Source organism: Oncorhynchus nerka, linkage group LG18, assembly GCF_034236695.1.
Source record: "Oncorhynchus nerka isolate Pitt River linkage group LG18, Oner_Uvic_2.0, whole genome shotgun sequence".
Classification (NCBI taxonomy): domain Eukaryota; kingdom Metazoa; phylum Chordata; class Actinopteri; order Salmoniformes; family Salmonidae; genus Oncorhynchus; species Oncorhynchus nerka.
Genome location: NC_088413.1, coordinates 23,876,937 through 23,899,112, shown reverse-complemented (window position 1 = coordinate 23,899,112; position 22,176 = coordinate 23,876,937). Strand labels below are relative to the sequence as shown.

General features: G+C 42.7%; 1 protein-coding gene across 3 annotated transcripts; it reads left to right on the top strand.

Annotated features, from left to right (window-relative positions):
- The first annotated feature begins 1,908 nt into the window (after positions 1 to 1,908).
- Positions 1,909 to 21,440, top strand: psip1a (PC4 and SFRS1 interacting protein 1a). 3 transcript variants are annotated; one of them, XM_065003816.1, is made up of 18 exons: positions 1,909 to 2,007; positions 2,669 to 2,762; positions 3,403 to 3,479; positions 3,656 to 3,794; positions 6,384 to 6,479; positions 6,946 to 7,041; positions 8,300 to 8,359; positions 8,740 to 8,803; positions 9,026 to 9,125; positions 9,574 to 9,772; positions 10,200 to 10,303; positions 13,372 to 13,427; positions 13,527 to 13,597; positions 15,137 to 15,238; positions 15,907 to 16,108; positions 20,145 to 20,241; positions 20,356 to 20,410; positions 20,531 to 21,440. In XM_065003816.1, the coding sequence occupies exons 2-17, from the start codon at positions 2,691 to 2,693 to the stop codon at positions 20,408 to 20,410; spliced, it is 1,590 nt and encodes a 529-aa protein (XP_064859888.1). In that variant the 5' UTR covers positions 1,909 to 2,007; positions 2,669 to 2,690; the 3' UTR covers positions 20,531 to 21,440. The 3 variants fall into 3 exon arrangements, with proteins under 3 accessions (XP_064859888.1, XP_064859886.1, XP_064859889.1); XM_065003814.1 differs by lacking the exon at positions 20,356 to 20,410; XM_065003817.1 differs by lacking the exons at positions 6,946 to 7,041; positions 20,356 to 20,410.
- The last annotated feature ends 736 nt before the right edge of the window (positions 21,441 to 22,176 follow it).

Here is a 22,176-nt window from a genome sequence, read left to right as displayed (position 1 = left end):
TATGTTATTATGTTAAGGGTATGTTATTATGTTAAGGGTGTGTTATTATGTTATGGGTATGTTATTATGTTAAGGGTATGTTATTATGTTATGGGTATGTTATTATGTTAAGGGTATGTTATTATGTTAAGGGTGTGTTATTATGTTAAGGGTATGTTATTATGTTAATGGTATGTTATTATGTTAATGGTATGTTATTATGTTAATGGTATGTTATTATGTTACGGGTATGTTATTATGTTAAGGGTGTGTTATCATGTTAAGGGTATGTTATTATGTTAATGGTATGTTATTATGTTAATGGTATGTTATTATGTTATGGGTATATTAGAATCACCTTTATTCGCCAAGTAAATGTACACACACTCTGAATGTCACTAGGTGATATGGAGCATCAGCAGTGAGAATAGCAGGACATCATGGGGCTCCAGAGAGAAAGAGGGATGGAACGTGGTGCCAACACCTCGTCTGCCAGGGTGAAGGGTAGATAGACACACTATCACCGTCCATCCCTCCCTCTCTCCATCCGTCCATCCCCCTCCTTCCTTCCCTACCTACCTCCATCCCCACTAGGCCTGGTGTCTGAACCCCACTGAGCTGGCTCAGGTCCAACACCAAGGTCTCTCACCCTACAGGCTGGGCAGGGGTCCTCCTCCTCCTCCTGGTTGCTCTTCAGTGCTATTCCTGGGGCCTGCCCGAACTGCTTTGCTCCTCTCTCTCTCCTCCCCAATCCCCCTCTCTGGGGTGACGGGCCTGTCCTTCACATTCATCAGTATCTCCTTTACTCCCATTGTCTTTCTCACGCACATACGCACACACACACAACTGTTCTGTCCTGTGTTTGGTGGTCACACACACCTAGGTCACCTTCATTCAGTCCTTCCTGATGTGTTCATTCAACAGTAGAAAGGTTCAAGTAGTCGTGACGGTTCTGGTGGTGTCAGAGGAAGAAGTCGCAGGCCTAGTATTACTGATGGGATGTCATTGCTGTTGTCAATGCACAGAGATTCACCTTTCTAGACGAGACCTCTGATAATTCCAACTCAGTGATGTAGTGGAAGATAAACTCAAACTAAAACCTTTTTAATTGTGTGAATAGGGTCTATCTACCCTTTTTACCACTACATCCCTGCACTACAACGTGCACATAACCAAACATGTATGTTCCTGAATGAATGAGACATTCAGAAGATGCAAAAGAGAATGTAACTAAATACTATAATACAATGAAAGAGAAGTGAGGGAACAATACTCAGTTCCTGTAGTGGTATGTTAGTAGGGATAAGTGCAGATCTTCACCACTGGAGGGCAATGAATAGCAAGCAGTAAGGAATGTGATTTCCTGTACTGGTGCAAGACTAGAATACTCCACAACATGTCAGCATTCTGTAAGATATGAAGACAGCTATAATGACCACGTTGACATACAAAGTAGCCAACCATTTCAATATTAAGTTATTTCACGCAGGAGTCGGCTAACGCTTTACCAAATGCTCTTACCTGCAAATGAGTGATATGTATTAGTATGTGATAACATAGTCGAATTTTGGAGTATTAGACAAACTCATATTTCAGTTTGAGGCAACTTGAGGAAAACGGAAAGTATAGTTCCTCAAGTCAACTGTAATAGCTGTCAAAATGATCACATGTGGACTTGGTCAACCATAATAACAGAATGCAGCATCAGTACCAAGGAAATGTACTTGCGCAGTTCTCCTAAACCTGCATCTTATAAGAGGGGTGTACCTCATCCACTTGAATTGTCTTGCATTGATTACATCTACAAATACAACTGTGTGCACACCAGAAGCACAAATAACGTCACTTCAATTACTTTCTTCACGTAAAAAGACGAAGATACACATTGCAAAGACTATCATTTAGGTTTTTTAGGATTTTAGCTCACCCTATTTTAGAGCTATTATGGTAAAATCCATTACCGTGTTGCGCGGGAGCAGGACAAGTTGTGTAGGCTGCTTAGCTAGCTACGAATATAGTACTACTTTGGTAAGCATTTTTCATTTTCTTCTAGGTAACACCATTCAGAATGTTTGTGAATATGATACTAACATACACATAATAGTATTCCTTTCTTACCGATATGTATTAGTTCGTTTTGAACTGAGGTCAAAGCTAGAAAGACAGCCCAGCCCGCATGTTCATGTTGTCACCGGAAAATACTAGAATGTCGCGAAAAGGAAACATTGTATCTAAACACTAGGTAACTACATTTTGACAAGCACGAAAATGTATCTACATGTAAACATATGTAATGACATGTTCATGGGTCGCGGGAGAATATCGGTGTTTGGAATGAAACTGGATTCGTCCACGTTTCTGTTTGTGTGCACGACCCGATGGGCTAATGCATGGGGGTAAGGGTTATAGTGTCCTTGCTACATACCCACACTGTTATGCACGAATCATGCATTCTACAAGTCCGACACTTGTAGAATGGATTCGCAACTGAAACTCAATTCAGGTGTGCAATAGGTAGGTGCATGGTCCTGTAACATTTTCCCAATGTAGGACTTGATGCATTTAATCTAGCTGTTCTTTCTGTGTATGTAGGCTAAAGTTGCATTCTGTTTGCACTGTGTAGATGATCTGTGTATTATTATAATAATATCAAATCACATCAAATGTGATTGGTCACATGTGTCAACAGAGTGTCGTACGTCGCAAGAAGAATGGCTCGGGATTACAAACCGGGTGACCTGATCTTTGCGAAGATGAAGGGCTACCCTCACTGGCCTGCCAGGGTAAGCCAATACACAATCACACAAGACAAGTTACTTCCATTTACCATAACGACGTATGTAGAACTGGGCGAGATCGACAAAAATCCATATCGCGATAAATTGTCTGAAATTATGCAATAACGATGCATTTACAATTTACACCACATGTTTTCATGTATTATTCTTTTAAACTACTACTACTAGTTTGCTGATTGTAGCCATCAATTGTCCCATTATCAATCACTCATATTAGCACAATTATTTCATTTCAAACTTCATATTTCTCTAGTATAGGCTACTTATCTTAATGAACGATATCATCAAAATGCCTTTTTTAAAATTTATTTTACCTTTATTTTACTAGGAAAGTCAGTTAAGAACAAATTCTTATTTTCAATGACGGCCTAGGAACCTGTGATAAGTGATGGGTATGGTCTGTCGATTATTTTTGGTTTATCGTCCCAGCTCTTAACGTATAGTCATTTGTCTTATTTCATGGTATTATAGAGTTGTTACTTCCATTCTAAACACTTAATGCACTTGTTACACAGATAATTTGTCACATAGGGCATTTATTAAAGATGGATGTTTTGAATTGTCTGCCAATTACATGACATGTACACACTAGGCTAATCAATTCTGCTCTTTCCCTTTCTACCAGATTAATGACTACTCTGATGGAGCTGTGAAGCCGGCCAACATGAAGTTTCCCATCTTTTTTTTTGGTACCCATGAAACGTAAGAAGTTAGCTACAGTAGTTCCCTTTGTCTCACCCATACACTATACTACAATACACTACACCCTCTATCTGAACAATACACCAGTACTTGATATTGGCATTGTGTACAATATACAAACTTCAGTTTGAGCACCAGAAAAGCATCTATGCATTGACTTTCCTCCTCTATTGCAGTGCATTCCTAGGCCCCAAAGATATATATCCCTACCTGCCCAATAAAGAGAAGTATGCCAAGCCTAACAAGAGAAAGGGCTTCAACGAAGGCCTGTGGGAGGTTGAGAACAACCCAAAGGTGGAGCTGAATGGAGAGAAGGTTTGTTTTATCTCCTCTCTTTTGTCATGTTGCTCTGGTTCGTGTTCATTAGGGCACACAAACGGAAGACGTTATGCAACAGAAAGTGAATATGAGCGTTCAGCTTGGCCTCAAAGCCATATGAAAAGTACTTTACGAATTTCTAAGCACCTCTAAGACGTACTGTATGATGCCTGTTAATGGTCTAGTTACTTTAGACAGAAACAAAAGTGGGGAGGATGAGGGGCCTAATCCGCGACTGTCTACGTTGCACGTTGACAGTCGGGTCAGGGACAACTGTAGCATTTTAGCTAACCCATCAAATCTTATTTTATTTGTCACGTACACAGTTTACAGCAGGTATAAACGGTGCAATGAAATACTTATGTGCTAGCTCCCCCAACAATCAGTACATTCATCCATTTAGTGCCAAATGAACATGACCCTGGAGTTCTCTATGTAGGTGGGGGCGGGGTTGCCCTAATGGTTAAAGGGGCAATCTACTATTGCTACATCAATTTTTGGACTGTTAAATTAATGATATATAGCCATTGATTCTTGAAGAATATAACTTATAAATGGCTCATGAGCTTAGTTCAAGTGTCATACCCCATCAGAACCCAGAATATAAGCTTGTTTAACTCAACATTTTAAAAAACAAAGTCAATGTAAACAAACACTGTATAGCTTCAAAATATGTGGTTGAATCATTTGGATATCATGGATGGTCAGTCCTTGCATCCATAGTTATGCCTATGAATGCAAGAGCAGTAATATTCTATTTCTCAAGGCCCATCCCTCAGCTGTTTACCAAAACAAGTGACGCCTTTTTGTTATTGTTTCAAATGTGGATTTCCCCTTTAAGGTTGGGTTTAGGGGTTAAAGTAGTCTGTTCCTCGGTCTGTGATTTCCCCTTTAAGGTTGGGTTTAGGGGTTAAAGTAGTCTGTTCCTCGGTCTGTGATTTCCCCTTTAAGGTTGGGTTTAGGGGTTAAAGTAGTCTGTTCCTAGGTCTGTGATTTCCCCTTTAAGGTTGGGTTTAGGGGTTAAAGTAGTCTGTTCCTAGGTCTGTGATTTCCCCTTTAAGGTTGGGTTTAGGGGTTAAAGTAGTCTGTTCCTCGGTCTGTGATTTCCCCTTTAAGGTTGGGTTTAGGGGTTAAAGTAGTCTGTTCCTAGGTCTGTGATTTCCCCTTTAAGGTTGGGTTTAGGGGTTAAAGTAGTCTGTTCCTCGGTCTGTTATTTCCCCTTTAAGGTTGGGTTTAGGGGTTAAAGTAGTCTGTTCCTCGGTCTGTGATTTCCCCTTTAAGGTTGGGTTTAGGGGTTAAAGTAGTCTGTTCCTCGGTCTGTGATTTCCCCTTTAAGGTTGGGTTTAGGGGTTAAAGTAGTCTGTTCCTCGGTCTGTGATTTCCCCTTTAAGGTTGGGTTTAGGGGTTAAAGTAGTCTGTTCCTCGGTCTGTGATTTCCCCTTTAAGGTTGGGTTTAGGGGTTAAAGTAGTCTGTTCCTCGGTCTGTGATTTCCCCTTTAAGGTTGGGTTTAGGGGTTAAAGTAGTCTGTTCCTAGGTCTGTGATTTCCCCTTTAAGGTTGGGTTTAGGGGTTAAAGTAGTCTGTTCCTCGGTCTGTTATTTCCCCTTTAAGGTTGGGTTTAGGGGTTAAAGTAGTCTGTTCCTCGGTCTGTGATTTCCCCTTTAAGGTTGGGTTTAGGGGTTAAAGTAGTCTGTTCCTCGGTCTGTGATTTCCCCTTTAAGGTTGGGTTTAGGGGTTAAAGTAGTCTGTTCCTCGGTCTGTGATTTCCCCTTTAAGGTTGGGTTTAGGGGTTAAAGTAGTCTGTTCCTCGGTCTGTGATTTCCCCTTTAAAGTTGGGTTTAGGGGTTAAAGTAGTCTGTTCCTAGGTCTGTGATTTCCCCTTTAAGGTTGGGTTTAGGGGTTAAAGTAGTCTGTTCCTCGGTCTGTGATTTCCCCTTTAAGGTTGGGTTTAGGGGTTAAAGTAGTCTGTTCCTCGGTCTGTGATTTCCCCTTTAAGGTTGGGTTTAGGGGTTAAAGTAGTCTGTTCCTAGGTCTGTGATTTCCCCTTTAAGGTTGGGTTTAGGGGTTAAAGTAGTCTGTTCCTAGGTCTGTGATTTCCCCTTTAAGGTTGCGTTTAGGGGTTAAAGTAGTCTGTTCCTCGGTCTGTGATTTCCCCTTTAAGGTTGCGTTTAGGGGTTAAAGTAGTCTGTTCCTCGGTCTGTGATTTCCCCTTTAAGGTTGGGTTTAGGGGTTAAAGTAGTCTGTTCCTAGGTCTGTGATTTCCCCTTTAAGGTTGGGTTTAGGGGTTAAAGTAGTCTGTTCCTAGGTCTGTGATTTCCCCTTTAAGGTTGGGTTTAGGGGTTAAAGTAGTCTGTTCCTAGGTCTGTGATTTCCCCTTTAAGGTTGGGTTTAGGGGTTAAAGTAGTCTGTTCCTAGGTCTGTGATTTCCCCTTTAAGGTTGCGTTTAGGGGTTAAAGTAGTCTGTTCCTAGGTCTGTGATTTCCCCTTTAAGGTTGGGTTTAGGGGTTAAAGTAGTCTGTTCCTAGGTCTGTGATTTAGGAATGTTTTTAGTTTTTTTTGGTAACATGTTTGGTTTTATTTCATTAGCAAATGATGCTGTCGGATAACGTAACGGAGAAGGACTCTGACAGTAACCCGGAAGGAGACGAGGAGGGAGATTATGAGAAGAGGAAGAAACCCAAAGTATGTTAACTATTCTACCATCTACCTTAATTCATAGATCATTTTTTTATATGGACTTTACTATGTTATTCATGTGAACACCATAGAATACTGACTAACCTCACTTTCTTGACTAGCACCACGCCTACGTAACATTAAATGCCGTGCGCTCTTGTACCAATGTGTCTGTCTGCTGTTGATGTTGTCTCCTTTTGCCAATGGTACCGTGCTTTGTGTCTTAATACCCCAGGAGGCAAATCTTGAATTGGCAAATGTTATTTGTGGGGTATATTACTAGTACTTGACCAGAGTTGTTTGTCCAAGCTGAATCCCAATTACGTGTGGAATTGTCTGGGAGCGAAGGACTGAAGTCAAGGGAGAGACGGGGCCCAACTTCTCTCTCTGTCTAGCTGTCAATTGGCCCCACTAAATAACTAACCTAACCCCCCATACCCTGGGCCCTGTGTGTTTTGATATGGTTACACAGGTGTCGGGGGCTGAGAGTGAGGCTGGACAGGAGGAGGATGATGAGGAGGATGGGGGCATGCAGGTCTCTGAACAGGGACAGCCCCAGGGCCAGGATGTACGTACTGTTGCATGATGGGATAGGTGACCCTCGCACCCCACTTAGGGAAAGCATGATGTGGCACCTGGTGACTTTCCTTTTATAGGTGGTGTTATTTTGTTCCTATTGCTAGGCAACCGTGTTACCATTGGCTTGCACGACTACCGTTGCAAAGCCTCAAGGTGATGGTTTGGCGCCGTATCCTCCCTCTGTTTCTTAGCTAGCCTGGTTTTTCTGTTGGTAACAATGGTATTTTGAGTGTTTTACAACTGTACCACTGAACTACAGGGGAGGACAGGGGTATGGAGGGTTATTTCCCTGTAGTGAATGGTGAGAGGGCAGGGCAAAGAGAGAGGAGTTTTCAGTACCTGTGTTACAGCCTGTAAGTTTAATATACCATGGATATTGGTGTGATTGTGCCCTTAAAATAACCACTGTCGTTCATTTTGAACAAACCTGGGCTCTCACTATGGGGGATCACCCAAATGTTGTGTTTAGTGAGAGTGGTCCTTCACCATAAAAATGTAAATAAATGGGTAAATGTTTTTGTGAATTAGATGTGGTATGTTAAATGTAATTTGCATGACCTGAATGCATGTTCCCTCCCTTTCCTTCCCACCTCCTAAAGGTTTGATGTACTAGACTGTTTTACTGACTCAGGCACTGAGGCCTGATTGTTGATCAGTGGCACGTGTTGCTCCCTCACTCCTTGTGGTGTTTTTATCAAGCTTTTAATTGGTGGGCTGAACTACAGCAATTCTTATCAGTTAAAGCAACGTATTTATGTTTTATTTTTGCATGGCATTCTATGTCGCTCTGGAGAAAGGTAAGTTGCTCTCTTGCGCCAATGACTGATCCTTCATTTGATAGGAACTGTTCTGGGACTTGGAAACTAGACTCTTGCCTGCTGACTTGGTAGGTGTAATACCACAGTAATCCACTAGATGTGGCTGAAACACAACTTCCCCTTATTTTAATGCAAGGACAGTTGGGAGGGAATTATTACAATACAGATGCAGTCAAAAAATAAATACATTAAGATTTCTAACTTCAAAGTAAAATAATGGCTTGGATTAAATTGATCAAATTAATTTGTTTGGAGCCAATGATTCTTGTTTTTACTGTGTAATTTCTCACCTGTGCTAAGTTTCATGTGCCTACAGGGTAAAAATAGCAATTTTATAGAAAAGCAGAACATTCTACTCCACTGCACTGCATTGTGAAGAGCAAAGTGTGCCAATCTATTTGACAGTATCTGTATGTCTGTTTTTTCTAGGACCCCACACCAAATGAATCTACAGACACTCCCAAACCCAAGAGAAGAAGGAAGAAAAAGGTATCCCATATCCTCATTTATAAACTGGGTGGTTCGAGCCCTGAATGCTGATTGGCCGTATATATCAGACCGTATACCACGGGTATGACAAAATATTTGATTTTCCCTGCTCTAATTATGTTGGTAACCAGTTTTTATAATAGCAATAAGGCACCTCTGGGGTTTGTGGTATATGGGCAATATACCATGGCTAAGGGCTGCGTCCAGGCACTCTGTGTTGCGTCGTGGATGAGAACAGCCCATAGCCGTGGTATATTGACCATATACCACACCCCCCCGGGCCTTATTGCTGAAGTATAACATGAATTCACCTAATCTAGACATAATACAACTTGTGAATCACTTTGAACCTAAACTCGCTGTCTTGTGTCTCTTGTCAGAGTGATGTAGAGGCCGACTCTGAGAAAGAGGACGCTGCCAACAGTCCCACATCCAGCCCTCAAGGTACAGTGTCTGTCAATGCAACCCTCTACCTTTCCCACTGTGTACAAGACAGCAGATCTACCCCAGGCACTCTATTGTTTTGTCAAAGGGTAAAACAACAACCAAAGTAATGGAAAACAGCTTGCATAGTGCTCCTCTGTATTGGGACAGTAGTGTCCCCCCCTCATTATGATAAATGATGACGACTCATAACTACAAACTCTATGACCTGTGTGTGTCCAGATGGAGAGGGCCCCACTCCTAAGAGGCGAGGCAGGAAGACCAAAGCTGAGAAGATGCTCCTACTCCAGCAGCACGACCCCCAGGGCTCAGGCAGTGACATGTACGGTTGTGGTTATGGTTCATCTGTTTGTCTTACCTGCTGTTATCTCCTGTAGAGGCCTCTTCAGCAGGCTTCTCCTTGTCCGACTCCTGGTTCTTATCATCAGGACTGGAGTCGCCATTCATATTGTTATCTAGAGCAAGAGACATACAGACAGACAAGAAACACACAGAAATACATACAATATGAGCAAATGTATATTTACAAGAACAATAAATGTGTATTTTAAGAATTTCAGTTCTATACAATTTCAGTTCTATGTATCTAATAGAATCTATATGAGACCCATCTGCTGATTTTAAAGGATCCACTAGTAATCCATCATTAACGGACTGTTTAATTGTCAGAAAAACAACAGTGGCTCACCACTACTGTAGCTACCATTGAGCAACATTGCTTTGACTTTCCTGGGTAAAATAACTCCTAAAAGACGTTTCTCTCCATTCAGGGACACTGCTGAGTCGGAGAGAAAGAGAAAGAGGACGCCGGAAGACAAGTCCAAGAGAGGAGAGGAGGGGAAGAGGCTGGACGGGAGGAGAAAGAAGGAAGACAACAAAGGGAGAGAGTTGGAGGGGAAGAAGGACCCTGATGCTAAACGGAGGAGACAGACCAAAGAGGAGAGCTCCTCTGACTCAGAGAACCAGGAGGTGGGTGTTCCACAACCAGACAGGGGAAGTGTCCCAAATGGAACCCTAATCCCTATGTGGTACACTACTATTGACCAGGGCCCATAGGGAGTAGTGCACTAAACAGGTAATAGGGTGCCATTTGAGACTCGGAGAGGTGAACCACAACAAATCACCTCACCAACAGGGATTGGCTAAATTCCAAATGGCACCCTATTCCCTATGTGCCCTAAATAGGGATTAGGGGGCCTGGGGCTCTGGTCAAAAGTAGTGAACTAGTTATTCTAATTTAGTTAATGTTTCCACTATTACAGAGTGTGCCCTAAATAGCCTAGTGAAGCAGACAGTTACACAGTGAAACCATGTCATGACAAACATTGCCAGCCAAGCATGTCTACATGTATGTACATCCAATCAGCATCTCTTTCTCCACCCTGTTAACCATTAGAAGAGCAAGGGGGTTGCGGGAGACCGCAAGCGGCAGCAGCCCACTCTGACCGAGACAGGGGACAAAGACGATCGTCAACGACGCAAACCAGACGAGCAGAAAGAGTAAGGCAACCATCCGTCTTATCTATCTCCCAACACTCACCTTTAGTTTAGTACCCCACTGGGGCTCCACCCCCACTGGGGCTCCACATCCCCCCCCGGGGCTCCACATCACCCCACACAGGGGCGCCACATCCCTGTTATGGGTGTAGGCACAGTGATGCCATCTGTTGGTAAATGTTCTTTACTGCAACTCATGTGTTTTGCTGGTGTGCTTGAGATACCCGGATGGATTTTGATGTACTGAACCTGACCGTTTACTCGCATCAATGCCTCTGTCTCGTCATTTAACATTCAAACATGGAGTCGGATAACTAACCATGCTTTCCGCAAATTAGAGTCACCTGTTCTGGTTTACCAAACAAATGCTTATTTGAGTAATATTTTGCCGGAATTGGCCTTAGCTAGAGTGAGTTTGCTAGTTAGCTTCAGTGTTGTTAGCACCGGTTAGACATGGCAGCGAACATTCCCCCTCCCGCCGTTATGAAGCTCAGCGGGGATTGGAGCACGAACTGGGATACGTTTAGAGGTGAATGGGAGGAATATGCACTAGCAACGGGACTTCTGGAAAAGGAAGATGAGGCAGTGGCTGCCACTTTGAGGACTATAATGGGAACTGAATGCCGACACGTATTCAAACACAACCTGAACCGAACAGCAGCTCAGCAAGGTAACGCTGCAGCTATTCTTGATGCTCTTAAACATTACTTTACGTCATCCACGTATACAAACACAACCTGAACCTAACAGCAGCTCAGCAAGGTAACGCTATAGCTATTCTTGATGCTCTTAAACATTACTTTACGCCATCCACGTATACAAACACAACCTGAACCTAACAGCAGCTCAGCAAGGTAACGCTATAGCTATTCTTGATGCTCTTAAACATTACTTTACGCCAGCAAAGAACGTCATCTACGAGCGTTATGTTTTCGGTCGTTGCAAACAGGAGAATGGGGAGTCCACTGACAGCTTTGTCACTAGGTTAAGGGAAAAGGTAGCTACATGTGACTATGGTGCTTTAAGAGATGAACTGATCAGAGATGAGATTGTGCTTGGCATAACTGATGATGGCACCCACAGACGTTTGCTGAGAGAACGTGACCTGACGCTGGCCTTGGCAGTGGAGACATGCCGTGCAGCAGAGCTCACTGATATACGGATAAGGTCCATGGAGCTAGAAAGGCAACATATGGACAATGTCAATGCTACATTCAGGCAGCCAGTAAAGAAATTCCCCTTTGCCACAGCTAATGCTAATACTACAGCCAACTCTGTAGTAGACAACCCCAATACATGCCGATATTGTGGCATTTCTCATGGACGAGGAAAAGAACACTGCCCAGCCTATGGAAAAATATGCATATCCTGTGATACAGCTAATCACTTCGCAAGGGTCTGCATGAAAAGCAAGAGAAAGGAGGGTAAAGTGCACTCCATGGAAACAAACACAGATGAAGGGAACGACAGCACAGAGGATGTATATGCTAGCGAGTGCATAGGGGCTGTGAGGGCCAAAGGACAAAGTGGTTTGTCACTCTGCTACTTAATAATAAACCACAGCAATGCCAGCTAGATTCAGGGGCCACATGCAACGTTATGAGCCTTAAAGACAAAAGGAGGCTCGCGCCCAGAGACAAACTCAAACAGAGTAGCACCAAGCTGAAACTGTATTCAGGCCAGTTCATGACCTCTTTAGGCCTGTTTGTGACAGAGTGTGTTTTACATGGCCAGAAACACACCCTTGAGTTTGAAATAGTTGAGGCTAGTCAACAGCCATTACTGTCAGGTTCTACATGCGAGCGCCTTGGGCTTATTAACTTCACCATCCCAGCTGATCTTAACATTATAGACAAAGTCCAGGCTGGGCCCCTGAGCAAGGAGACACTCCTAAGCAAGTACCATGATGTCTTCAACGCACCGGTTGAGTCAGTTCCCGGGGAAGTCCACTTTGAGTTGGACGCAGCAATCCAGCCTGTCCAGTGTGCAATGTACCAGTGGCCATGAAAGCAGCTACGAAGGCTCAGCTTGACAAATAAGAAGCAGATGACCACATCATATCCGTCACCGAGCCTACAGACTGGATAAGTAGTATGGTTATCGTCAAGAAACCAGGTATGCATTGATCCTAAACACCTCAACTGGGCTCTGCGACGTTCACATTACATTATGCCCACGTTGGAGGATGTTCTTTACAAGCTCCCAAAGGCCAGAGTCTTCACGCTCGTGGATGCCAGAGATGCCTTCCTGCTGTGAGCTCGACGAGCCCAGCAGCTACATGATGACCACCTTTTGGACACCCTGGGGCAGGAAGAGGTGGTTGAAGCTTCTGTTTGGTGTCTCTGTGGCTCCAGAGGTGTATCAGCGGAAACAGCATGAGCTGTTGATGGGACTCAGTGGCGTGGAACCCATAGTAGATGACATCCTCGTATTGGGCTGTGGGGACAGTGATGAGGAGGCAGAATGTGACCATGACGCCAAGCTGCTGGCCCTGATGGTCAGATGCAGACAGGTCAAGCTAAGGCTAAGCATAAAAAAGCTTCAGTTTAAAGTGCCAGAGGTCCGCTTTCATGGGCACATCTTGTCATCTGACATCTGTTGGTAAATGTTCATTACTGCAACTCATGTGTTTTACCGGTGTGCTTGAGATACCCGGATGGATTGTGATGTACTGAACAAGACCGGTTACTCGCATCAATGCCTCTGTCTCGTCATTTCACATTCAATCCCCCCCCACGGGGGCTCCACATCCCACATCCCCTGCTGGCACTGGGCAGAAGTCTCCATAAAAACACTCCGTAGGGGTCTGGATGGGGTGGGAATTGGGTTCCCTGTTCTGTACATCCATCTCAAATGATCTCCAGTTGATATGTTGATGATGGAATTTCCAGTGGTGCTACTCTTAAAATGACTGGCAGTTCAGTTTGTTTGGTTGTGTGTGTGTGTGTGTGTGTGTGTGTGTGTGTGTACATGTGTGAGGTTTTTGGGAAGTCATTTGCATGTGAACTTCAAATTGAAATGGACACATGACCTGAGTTGATTTGGTGCGTTAATGGTCTTCTGTGTTTCAGGCAAAACAAAGATGATGGAAACAAAGTGGATGAAAGGAAAGGAGACAAGAAGAAAGGTGACTACTTGGTACTACTTGTCCTCTGTCAAGATAGATCAACTCTGGCTTTCATGAACAAATCATGACCGATGTCGGTTTTTGTTTCCTTCATGGCAGAGATATCGATAGAATCGAGGCTGCAGAGGTTGCATGGAGAAATCAAAATCTCCCTCAAGATTGACAACCCAGTAAGTTGCCCTAAAAGACTGCCCTAAATCTAGACCTTGCCTTCTACAGAGCCCTTACCCAAGAGACAATCAATTATTTACTTCACCAGGGTCATTTTACACACTCACTTTTTGCAGAAGAAGAAGCTTTCAAATCATTCTAGGTTTTAGTTGGGAGACAGTTTAATGTATCCTCCTAGCCTAGCCATTGTAAGCTGAAGGGTGGTTTTGGTTTTGTTTGACATTTTTGGCTGTCACACTGAAGCCAGAGTCTAGTTGAACCTTATCTTGACCTGTGATGGATTCAGGTCTTCAGAGCAGACAAGTTCACTGAGTAAAGCATCAGGTTTTTGTCTGGGTTTACATGAGGCTGAAAGAAAAAGAAGCTGCTCTTTTTGGTTAGACCGAGGGTGAAGTTGTTATGCAATGGTATAAGTACATTTCAAGTTGAACGTTTTGTGTGTCCGTCTATTGTAACGGATGGCTCTTCTGCTACTCTTAACCAAACAACCCCTTCCCAAACAACACCAACTATACCATATTTATGGGGGGGAAACATCTAATCCCATTTTGTATTGGTCACATGCGCCGACTACAACAGTGAAATGCTTACGAGCCCATTCCCAACACTGCAGAGTTAAAAAGTAAGACCAATATTTGCTAAATAAAATGGTAACACAATAAAAACAAATAAGGAGTTTATATACAAGGAGTACCCGTGTGGACAAGGGGAACACTAGTTGTCATTGAGTTCACTTGACCTCTTGACACCTTCCTGACTGTTACCAGATTTATTTCTGGGTGACATTTAATATGACATTTAGCAGATGCTTTTATCCTGGGTGACTTAGTCATGTCCATTATGCCCAGTCAACACATACCAGCCCATCTCAAATGGGCAAAACGGCTATATTAGTGACACAACCAGCAGCTATATCAGTGACAAAACCAGCAGCTATATTAGTGACGAAACCAGCAGCTATATTAGTGACAAAACCGGCAGCTATATTGGTGATAAAACCAGCAGCTATATTGGTTATAAAACCAGCAGCTGTATTGGTTATAAAACCAGCAGCTGTATTGGTGATAAAACCAGCAGCTGTATTGGTGACAAAACCAGCAGCTGTATTGGTGACAAAACCAGCAGCTGTATTGGTGACAAAACCAGCAGCTGTATTGGTGACAAAACCAGCAGCTGTATTGGTGACAAAACCAGCAGCTGTATTGGTGACAAAACCAGCAGCTGTATTGGTGACAAAACCAGCAGCTGTATTGGTGACAAAACCAGCAGCTGTATTGGTGATTATACCAGCAGCTGTATTGGTGACTAAACCAGCAGCTGTATTGGTGACAAAACCAGCAGCTGTATTGGTGACAATACCAGCAAAAGTTATGGCCAATTTCAGTTAACTTACTGATTTGAAATGGAATTGACCCCAGCCTTGCACTATACAGTTATTATTGTTTGGGGGGGTAAGACCTTTTGTATTTTTGTCTAATAGGCTGTTACTCACCTGGTTGAAGAAGATAAATAGTTTTGTCTCGTGTGTGTGTGTGTAGGATGTGAAGAAGTGTCTGGTGGCGTTGGATGAGCTGGGCATGCTGCAGGTCACCACCCAGCACCTGCAGAAACACTCAGAGCTCATTGCAACACTCAAAAAGGTAACGTCTCTGTCAGAGCTGCCCCCCTACATACACACACACAAACACTTAGTTCTCAATGCCTTTTGTTTCACCATAAACCAAGTACCAATCATTATGCTAGTCCCTCCACACAGCTGCTGTGTCCTGAGTTAATGTTGAAGTGTGAATGTCACCAAAAGTGTCCCAGAATGCATGTGCTGACCCACCCTGCTGGGGTTGAGGGTAGAGATTCCCCTACATAGACTCACACCTGCTGCCACTTGGCCCTCTCCTTCTGCTTAGGTCATAGACTCACACCTACTGCCACTTGGCCCTCTCCTTCTGCTTAGGTCATAGACACACACCTACTGCCACTTGGCCCTCTCCTTCTGCTTAGGTCGTCACATTATAAGAGTACATAAGAACATCTGCTAATTGTATGCATGTTTATATGTTCATGCATACTTTATACCCCATGTACATGCTGCTCTTTGTTGCCAGATCTGGGGATTTATTAAGTGAAATGCTATTGATATTCTAATAATAATAAATGTCCTTTAGCAGACTCTTTTACCCAAAGCAACTTATTCATTTGTGCATACATTTTACATACGGGTTGGTCCCGGGAATCAAACCCACTATCCTGGCATTACAAACGCTATGCTCTACCAACCTGAGTTTACTGTCTGTTCTCCATGGGTGAGCAGATCCGGAGGTTCAAGGCCAGCCAGGACATCATGGACAAGTCTACCATGCTGTACAACAAGTTTAAGAGCATGTTCCTGCTGGGGGAGGGGGACCAGCTGCTCAGCCAGGTGCTCAACAAGTCCATAGCAGAGCAGAAGCAGCAGGAGGAGGCCAGGAAGGGAGCCCAGAAGAAGGCTGATCGGGCCAGGGAGAACAACACAGGTACTGTGAGGAGTGAGGGACTGGGGCTCTGTTCCTATATACACACTGGCAAGCTGCACACTAGTGAACTTAGTAAAGCCAAGAGTGGTGCTTTGAAGAAGGCTGAGCAAGTCAGGGAGAACAACACAACAATGGGAGTGTAGGAGTGGGACCGGGGTCTTGTGGAGTGGGAGATAAGTAATAAATGTAAGGGAGGTGGTTTGGTGACACATTACTGACTGTATGTCTGGACCTAGAGCTAAACCCAAGGCTTTAGCTCAGTGGGCTAATGTAATTTGGAGTCGTGTGGTTGATACCTGATCACTCACAATAGCTGGGTTTAGAAGTTGTCCAAAAGCACTGGTCTCAGATCAGATTAGCCTACAGAATCCTTCAGAAAGATGAAGAAATATTACCCAGTATCTGTGGTTAGGGTCAACGCCCTACATATTCCTCCTTGGGAATCTGATAGAAATCCTAGATGTGATGAGCGTCAACTCATCAAACATTACAGATTCAGAAGGATGTGTGTCTTCCTCAGTGTTCTGCAATGCTCATTGTGTGGCCTGTGACATATCCTGTGAATTTCTGTCCAAAAGACTAATTGTTTGGGAGAAACTCCTCACCAGCCAGTATAGAGAAAGGCCAAACCGAATCTGAGACTTAACAGATCTGTGCCCTTTTGTTTAGAATGTTTTTTAGTAATTACATTTTTTACATAAACAATTACTGTGGGAACATATTGTGATGAAAGATAAACACTCACTTAGTATAGGTAGTTACGTATCCACTCTTGGCTCAATGCCAACTTGTAATATGCACACACAAATCAGATTTTTTGCATAAGTCAGGCAGTGTTAACATTAGGAGAATTATCTCAAATTCTAGTTATGCCCACATATGGTATTATGATTTGACATTGTATTTAATCAGTTATGGTGGGCTGGATCCAAACTGGAAATACACGCAACTTTTGCATAAATCCTCATGTTGTCAATGGGAGATTCATTGGAATGAAAATTGGTGTGAGCATTGTGCATTCATCCCTGTATGAAAAGAGTGTTGTCTACTGATCATATAGGCTTTGGTATTCTGGCCACGTCATTGGCCACCCTTTATGACCAGTTAGGCCGCTCGTGTAGACTAAAGCCCTGTTCACACTGCAGGCCTTAATGCACAAATCGGTTTTGGAATACTGACTGTCCAAATGGCAAGTTAAATGTGACCAAATTTGGATATGTGTGTTCAGACAAGTCATTTTCTGGCTACGCTACGCTAGTTGTCATAGTAACGACGGGTGGTGTTGATTGGTGGTGGTGCTCGTGACGTGCTTCCTAGCACTCCATTTATTTGACCTTTTATTTAACTAGGCAAGTCAGTTAAGAAAAAATTCTTATTTTCAATGACGGTTCTAGGAACGGTGGGTTAACTGCCTTGTTCAGGTGCAGAACGACAGATTTGTACCTTGTCAGCTCAGGGGCTACGCTGCCGCCCCAAGTGTAGCAAGCTAAGGTGACGACAATGCCTGCCATGGACATTTCCAAGTTGCTTTCGATGTTCAAAATCAGTTTTAGGGTCATGAAATCTGGTCAGCAGGTTATTGTCATGCAAAGACTGGCGGTCTCACGGTAAATGACTGTTAATTAACAAACACCTTCAGCATCTCCATGCCTCCTCGCATACAAGCCGCTGATTCGCCCCTCTGGAACATCTACATTTAAAAAAAAGTCTAAATCAATTTAATGTACACCATCGCAATAAGTCCATGTATTTTAGTCAGGTCTAAAGAAACATTATGATATGAAGAAAAGGTATTTCAGAAGAACAGAACATGAGTCGGCCAGGCTACTGTAGGCCTATGTTATCTGGCTATGCTCCATGCCAAGGGCTTGTTCATCTAGCTGATAATATAGAAGTACCATCGCATTATTTTATGTTATATGATTTTATAGTAAGAAGAATATAATTGAACTTAGCTGCATCAAATAGAAAGTATATTTTTCCCATTACGGAGCGAGAGCATAAAGTGACCATTTGAAACAGGTCTTTATATATGCTAGATTTAGAGTTATTTGGGAACTTTAGTTGTGAATGATGCAAACATTAGAATGTCTTAGAAATCAGAACGTATATGGTCTGGATGATCCGACTGACTATAAGCTGTTGTTGATTTGAAAAAGTATTTAAAAAAAAGCTTGCCTCAGGCTGCACAGCTGTTCTCATCAACTGATCATATTTTCAACCATCAAACTATTCTCAATTTAGTCTGGTCTTTACCAAAAATGTAACATTTGTTTCGATTTAGAATGGGCCATTTATCAAATGGGCAGGAACAGGGGCAGGGGGGGAAAAGACGTAATCTGTCTGCACTCGAATAGTGAGTGGAGGCCGCGCTTTCCCACCAGCCCGTTTTGTAAGCTACTTGGGGTTTATAGCCAGCATGTGCTTAATATGAGCAGCTGAGAAATAAATATAAGAATATTTATTTCACTCCAAGCATGTCACCCAATTAATTATGAACATTCCCTATTACAAGGCTATTCAAAATGAAATGAAATTCACTAATTGCAGGTTAACTGTGAGCCGACCTCCACAGTCAGTGAACCAACAGCATGGCCTAGGCCTGTACGTTCTCTCCCAGACTCATGGTATACATGTTGGAGCGTTGCAGCAGGTCCAGTCCATCCATTATGCATAATAATACAGTCCACACTGAAAAGCAATTACTATCATTTGTATAGAGTAGACCAATTATGTACCAAATACATCTTAAATGAGTTTTGTTTTTCTACCATGTGTAATATGCAGTAGGCGTATGTATTTTATAACATCTTAATTCCATTTTCTTTTTGGGGGATCTGGGCTCATGCATCAGCTCCAATATGCTTATGGGAGTTTTGAATGAATCATCACCTTAGAAAGAACTGTCCAACTATGTTTTACACTGTTCAATTGAATCATCACCGTGAGGTGCATTTTAAAAGTAAGATCGGGCTACTGTTTTGATAAGTGCTTGATGTGATTTTCAATTGTATTTGCATTGACATCAGAGTGGTTAGCGGGACAATAGAGCCCTGAGTAGCAGGCCATTAGGACCTGATGGTAGTTAGCAAGTTGGGTACTACCAAAGAATGTCCAGAGTGCATCAAAGGAGATGACCATGAACGGTTACGTGGAATCTTACTGCGGTCATGACTCGTGACTGGCGGTAATATGAGTGACCCCTGGTAAAAACACCCTTTTTAAAGTTTCAAAGTATATGATCCAACTTTGAAAAGGAGTCCTTTTTGGCTAGCCACAGCAGTCAACTAGCTAGCTGTTTAGCTCTCTAGCATATTCACTAATTTGTTTGTAAACAATTAACAAAATAGTTAGCTACCACTTGTTCTTGCCAAAACTGTCAAGAGTATCAGCAAGCAACAAGATATGCCTAAAAACAGTCTAAAAAAAACACTTGAGAGAAAATAAATCCGATTTGAATCTGATTTCAAACCACATACAAAGGTGATTTGAAATGTGACTTGAAATATCAGATTCATGTGATTTAATTTTTTGGGGTTGTTCAGACTGCAGGAAAAATACCAGATTATAATCAGGTATGCAAAAAAATGGATTTGAGTCATAGTAAAATTCCCCAGCAGCCTTACCACCATAGAATTCCATTTCTGTGATCCTATAACTTTTCAGACTGACTGGTCTGTAGGCATTATGCCCTTTTTTACGAAGGGCTCCGTAAGTATTAACATGACCAGGAGGGTTGTGTTCTAGTCGGGACCACATCCGTACCACTTAGCCACACCTCAGATAAGCATCTCTATGAAACAGGCATTTCCAATGGATAGAAAATCAGATTAGTCTCCGCCTGGCCCAGATATAGGCATGAGCGTATCACATGTCATCCCCCTCCTAACTCCTACAGGAGATTTCAGATTTGGGGTCGTAAAAGGAGAGCTGGAAAAAAATGTATGTCTGGACAAGAAGATGGTTGTCAATTAATGCAGGCTGAAAGTGTGTGTGTGTGCGTCTGTTCCTGACGTGTGTGTGACGCTTGCTCTAGATAACAATATGAATGGCGACTCCAGTCCAGATGATAAGAAGCAGGAGTCGGACAAGGAGAAGCCTGCTGAAGAGGCCTCTACAGGTGATAACAGCAGGTAAGACAGACAGATGGACTGTTGGACGGACAGACCGACAGGGGCCAATAGGTTCTGGGTGTTTGGAGGTCTGTGCTTGCTCACAAGACTTAACCAATCCTGCATGTTCCTTAGGCCGTTGGCGAATGTCCTCCATCTCACTCTGTTCACTGTATCTCTTTGGGCCTGAGTAAGTTTCATGAACAAGAAGTCCTAAACCAAGCAAATGTTCAAAGTATCTGTATTTTGTCAATTTGCTAGTTACATCCCCATTTTGTGTTTGTATAACTTCTATAAACGTTCTTAACAGCGCTGTGCTAGTTGCCGTCCCCTTTGCCGGCAGTGTAGTGAAGGCCCAAGAGGAAACCAACTGATGAAGAAACATCTGACTGACTAAACTGAAGGGGATGTTGGTGCTGCTGACCTTCTCACACTAGTCCAAACACCACCAAATCGTACAAATCCAGGCTCTTCTCTGGTCTGAACACCCACGTCTTAAACCCTACAGAGCAGTGTCTTCCAAAGTCCTATTTTAGATTTCATTTTTTATGATGAATGCATCCACTGTGGCTGTTTTTTAAACTGATGGTAGTAAAAAGTGGTTCCACAAATTCTTATTTTCAATGACAGCCTAGGAAAAGTGGTTAACGGCCTGTTCAGGGGCAGAACGACAGCTCGGGGGTTTAAACTTGCAACCTTCCGGTTACTAGTCCAACGCTCTAACCACTAGGCTACCCCAATAATACTTGCATATCTAACCCATCCCTGACCTTACTTTGTTTGAACTATTCTGCTATGTGGTGAAAATTTGACAGTATCATGTTTGAGAATGTCATGGCAAAAATGGAGTGGGACAAGGAAGCTTTATAGTCTGTTTTAAAATCACTTAACGTTTGACATCGCAAGATCTTGCAGTTCAACTCTGAATTATACAAGATAGATAAAATATATGGTAGTTACTGGTAGGAGTCTTTATTACTAGTTAGTTTAGTAAAATGTACTTAATACTGACCAATATTATTCTGGGTAGGTGCACATTTTGTTCTTGCACAGAAAGGAAATACTACTTGTGTGCCAAAGTTATTTTTCTTCCACTCGCACACCCAAGTTTAAATGTCTGTCTGTTGTAAATAAGAGTATTTTTGTGCCTGTCTGAAAGCCTGTTTAGCCTCCTTTGTAATAAAGCATTGCTTCAATAACCGTTTGTCGGTAACTACAAATTGATATTCAGTTATTGTTTGAAACATGAGTACTCATTTTTAGATGTGGTTAAATATTGGCACCCTTGCATGATTCACTTCCTTCAAAATACATTTAAATGAATAACTTGTTTACACTTCACAGGACCAAATCGAAATTAATATTTTTCACTTAAGTCAAATGGCCTAGACTAGCTTATTCAAAATTCATTAATTTAGAGGCAATGAGTCATTTGTCACCTGTAGTAAGTTGCAGGTGCCTACAGGGTAAGAGAAAGCAGAACATTCTGCTCTACTGCAAAGTACAAGTGGCGCCAATATAATTGACCTCATCTGTACACATTCAAATAAATTGCTTCTATCAATGGTACTGTGTCAAGTCGACGGTCAATCTTTCACAGGTCACACGGAAAACTATTAGCCTAACATCATTCCTCAGATCTGAGCTTTCCGGTCTGAAATGGCCATCATTAGCTTAACAGATCAGTTAAGACTATTCCATTGAAGTGTTTTGAATCAAGACGTTGCTAGAGTGCCCTTCCAAGTCACCACTCAAGAGCTTTTGCAGGGCGAGATCCCTATCCAGAGGTAGAAGACAGAAGGGTGTTGTCCCACTGATTTCCACTTTAATTAGTGAAACCAATTCTTCGTACGAGCTATAATCATTCAAGTGAACTTCTCATGAGTAGCATGAGCTGGTGACATCACCAGCTCACCACTGAAGGTTCATCAATCCGAAAGAACAGTCTGAGCTTTA

What these genes read in the sequence shown, in the direction of transcription:
- psip1a (XM_065003814.1), top strand. Translation starts at nt 2,691, where the DNA reads ATGGCTCGGGATTACAAACCGGGTGACCTGATCTTTGCGAAGATGAAG. An exon ending in CAGGGCTCAGGCAGTGACAT is followed by an intron (nt 9,126 to 9,573) that starts GTACGGTTGTGG and finishes CTCTCCATTCAG; the next exon opens with GGACACTGCTGAGTCGGAGA. An exon ending in TCATTGCAACACTCAAAAAG is followed by an intron (nt 15,239 to 15,906) that starts GTAACGTCTCTG and finishes ATGGGTGAGCAG; the next exon opens with ATCCGGAGGTTCAAGGCCAG.